General features: G+C 35.8%; 1 protein-coding gene across 1 annotated transcript in view; it reads left to right on the forward strand.

The window, feature by feature from the left end:
- The window catches only part of LOC107698114 (centrosomal protein of 78 kDa-like), a 20047-nt gene that overhangs the window by 9353 nt on the left and 6670 nt on the right, over positions 1-4024 (forward strand). Inside the window, exons 3-7 of the mRNA XM_016499035.1 lie at positions 2004-2173; positions 2669-2741; positions 3383-3486; positions 3644-3818; positions 3910-4020. Of these exons, the coding sequence (XP_016354521.1) occupies positions 2004-2173; positions 2669-2741; positions 3383-3486; positions 3644-3818; positions 3910-4020 (633 nt within the window). The remainder of the gene's footprint in view (positions 1-2003; positions 2174-2668; positions 2742-3382; positions 3487-3643; positions 3819-3909; positions 4021-4024) is intronic.

Below are 4024 nucleotides of genomic sequence, written 5' to 3' on the forward strand. Positions count from 1 at the left end.
ACCTAAAGAATAAGCACTAGTAGCTAAAGAATAAACATTGTCACTATTGGAATAAGTAATAGTATCTAATGAATAAGTACTAGTAACTTTACAAACGACACTAGTACCTAAAGAATAAACACTAGTACCCAAAGAATAAGCACTAGTACTTAAAGAATAAACACTAGTACCCAAAGAATAAGCACTAGTACCTAAAGAATAAGCACTAGTACCTAAAGAATAAGCACTAGTACCTAGGGCTGTGACGGTATGGGATTTTTCTTACCGCGGTGAAGTCGCAACAAATCACCGCGGTTTGGCGGTTAATCGCAACCCCCCCTCCCCCTCCTCCTCCCGCCCTGGAAATATAATGATTTAAGAACGCATGCAGCTTGTAAATGAACATGGAAATGAATAATAATAAAGCAGTCTTCTTTATTATTAAAACAGCAAATTATATTAACAATAATAAAATAAAATTACATTTATTTCAACTTTGTTTTTTCGATATCTTTTGAGTTTAATAGGAAAAGAATAAACACTAGTACCTAAAGAAAAAGCACTAGTACTTAACGAATAAACACTAGTACCCAAATAATAAACACTAGTACCTAAAGAATAAGCACTAGTAGCTAAAGAATAAGCACCAGAGGACGCTGTAACTGTCTTCTCGGAAGACAGCGCATCTGTAAAATCCGTGACCTTCTTCAGCGCTGCATTAACGGATTCTAGGACTTCGATGTATATATTAAAGCTGTTTTTAAATTGTACTGAATTATAAAATAAAACGCAAATTATAATCGGGCCTGTTTTAGTCTTTTCCTTATTTTTATATTTTAGACATCCATCAGTTATGGTGATGAAAAAAAATTACTCGCCATCTCCTCAATGGATGTGCCTTTAGAGAGAAATGCACGGATTACATAATGAAAGAGTTTCTATTTTCGATTTGAATGATTTCGTTTTAAAGTAGTAATTTAAAGCTTTCTATATATTTTTATCATGTCTGAGGCAATTCGCTGAGTTTAGGTTCATCATTGTGAAGCGCTCCTGTTCAAGCCAGAGACGGCAGAAAGCGTTTGTTTTCTTTATTTTATAAAAGCACAACATTTGGTTGATATTGTGAGTGGACACAAATAAAAGTAGACCCTTTACAGTTTGGAATGACGTATTACTCTTACCTTTATGAGCAAAAATGACTGCCACTTCATCCAACGCTGTTTTGTTCCCTGTTGTCTTCATCTGTGAGCATGCTCTTGATATATGCATTTTACCATTTTGTTGAGTTTAAAACGTGTGACACATTCGTTCTGCTCTCACTGTTCATTCGTGGAGAACACCCCCCCACAAAAAAAAACAAAAACTCTGTGCATACCCTTGGAAGAAATCCTGCAGGCGCCCCTGAGACGGAAGACAGTAAATTGACAAACAATGATTATTGTTTATACTTCATATCACACACCATATGCACTTCTGTAACTTTCACTAGCAAAAAAAAAAGGACGGTGAAGACCTCAACACCGCGGTCGGCATCTAATTACCGCGGTAATGCGGTTATCGTCACAGCCCTACTAGTACCTAATGAATAAGCACTAGTAGCTAAAGAATAAGCAGCTAAAGAATAAGCACTAGTAGTTAAAGAATAAGCACTAGTAGTTAATGAATAAACACTAGTACCTAATGAATAAGCACTAGTAGCTAAAGAATAAGCACTAGTACCATGAAAATAGATACTAGTATGGCTTATAGATTAAATGTTAAAACGGCTTTCCATACACAGTATTTGTTTTATCTATTATAGTGCACAAAAAGCATCTGATGAAAATGCATTATACTGCACATGTGTTATGTAATGTACAACATGCCATCTAGAACATTTGTACAGCCCAGCAGTCATTGTAATTTAATTAAATTGCAAAGAAACATATTGTGTAGCCGTGTTTTAGCTGAGGAAGCTGTCCTGGTTCATCAAAACTCATCAGTGAGGTGAATCTTATTATGATGGAGTGTCTTTATCTTCTCAGGTTCTTCCAGGTCTCATAGTAAGAAGAAGACCCCTTTGATTCATTCCAAGAATATGACTTTTCAGTTGTGCAAGGCTGTGCAAAAGTGCCTGTGTGAGTCAAGCAGCCTAAAGACCCTTCAGCTGCACGGTTTGCCACTGAGAGAGAGGGACCTCACGGCTCTTACAAAGGTGGAGTGAAATATTTAGTCTCTCTCTTTGATATTGATTATATTGTTTATAATGTGTGAATGATTATATATTATAATGATTATATAATGTATAATGATTATAATGTGTGAATGTTTGTATGTGTGGATGGATGTATTTATTTTTTTAATTAATTTTTTTTAGTTTTTGTGCTTTTTAATTTGCTTTAAGTGTTTTGTTTAAATTATTTGTTTATTTTAGTTGTTTTATTTCTGATGTTTTTTTATGTATTTTATTTTATTTTTTATTTTATTATATATTAATGCCTCATTATTTTTTTTAATGTTTTATTTATTGTATTTATTTATTTTAATTAATTAATTTTTTTATTGATTTATTTGTTTAAATTTGTTTTATTTTCCATTTGTTTAATTTTTATTTCATTGAAAAAATTGTTTGATTTTTATTGTGTTTTTATTTAAATCCTTTTATGTATTGTTTGAGAACTTGTTTAATTAACATCGTAATTTCCCTTAGGGTTTAGCTAAGAGTGTGTCATTGGAGTATCTGTCTTTAGCACACTGTCAAATCGCAGATCAAGGTTTAGAAGGTGAGTTAAAATCATCAGGCAGATTATGACATTTAAAGGTGCAATAGGTGATTGTCTTCAGAAACATTTTTTGTTATGCTGGTTGAAAGTCTCTTCACATCCCGATTCAGATAACCAGCTCGTTAGAAGAGAGCTACGTGCATGAACTGTGTTCCGATCGATATGATAACACAGTGTTCATTGCTCCCTAATCCCTGAGCAGGGGAAATCTGTTGAAGTTTACTTAAAGGCACAATATGTAAGATTTTTTTATTAAAATATCCAAAAACCACTAGAACAGTGTTATATGCCTTTAACTTCGGAACATGGGCTGGAATTGGGAACCGCTGATGTAGCCTATTGTAGTAATGTTGTCTCTGGTCTGTGAGCATATATGCGTTCAGGGGGAGTGGCTTTGGACGGCGATTGCAGGGAGGGTGGGACGTTCGCTTTCAGTGCTATCAGGCTAAAGTTAGCATTTTCCAAGATCTCTTACTGCACCTTTAAGTCATTCATTCATTTATGTCATTCATTATCTGTGAGAAACTTAATTGACTACATGTGCAAATGTTGTATACATATATTTTTGAATGTGCTGAATATTGTATGTATGAGTTATTAATGCAAAAATTTTCTGTTTGATATATGGTTCTGTCATTCAGTCATCTGTCAGAGTGTGAAATATTCCTCAACGATTAAGACAGTGGATTTCTCTTCCTGTAATATCACCTGGCAGGGAGCGGAGCATATGGCGAACATCATAAAGGTACAAGTGAACATTTGTTAACATTATTCATTCCTGGAAGTCTACGTAAATAAATTATCCTCCAAAAGAATTACCTGTGAAAAAAAAAGATCTGCTTTAAATGTCATGATAAAAAGTTAGAACCTCCTCAGATTCATGAGGCTCATCTGTGGTTTAGCACCAGGCAATGAGACGGCATAGCACGGCGTGGGTGGAGACTTTGCGCTACAGGAAAGCAGAGTTTGAAGCAATGAGCGGACTGCGCAGAATCACTCTCAACGACAACATCCTGATCGGAGACCGAGGAGTGACGGCACTCTCCCGCGAGCTTACAGAGGACCTGTGGGTCAAAGGTTTGACAAGTCACTCGTCCACACATACACGTACATATACTGTATATCAGAAGCTCGTAGACACCCACATTCCCATGTTATATTCCCCTAGCGGTGGACCTGCAGCGTTGTGGGATCTCGAATGAAGGAGCTCAAGTTCTAGAGCAGATGCTTCAGTCCAATTCCACTCTGTGTGTGCTTGACATCAGGAGAAACCCACTGATCGG

This window comes from Sinocyclocheilus anshuiensis, unplaced genomic scaffold (genome assembly GCF_001515605.1).
Source record: "Sinocyclocheilus anshuiensis isolate Anshui unplaced genomic scaffold, SAMN03320099.WGS_v1.1 scaffold1163, whole genome shotgun sequence".
In the NCBI taxonomy this organism is placed as follows: Eukaryota; Metazoa; Chordata; class Actinopteri; order Cypriniformes; family Cyprinidae; genus Sinocyclocheilus; species Sinocyclocheilus anshuiensis.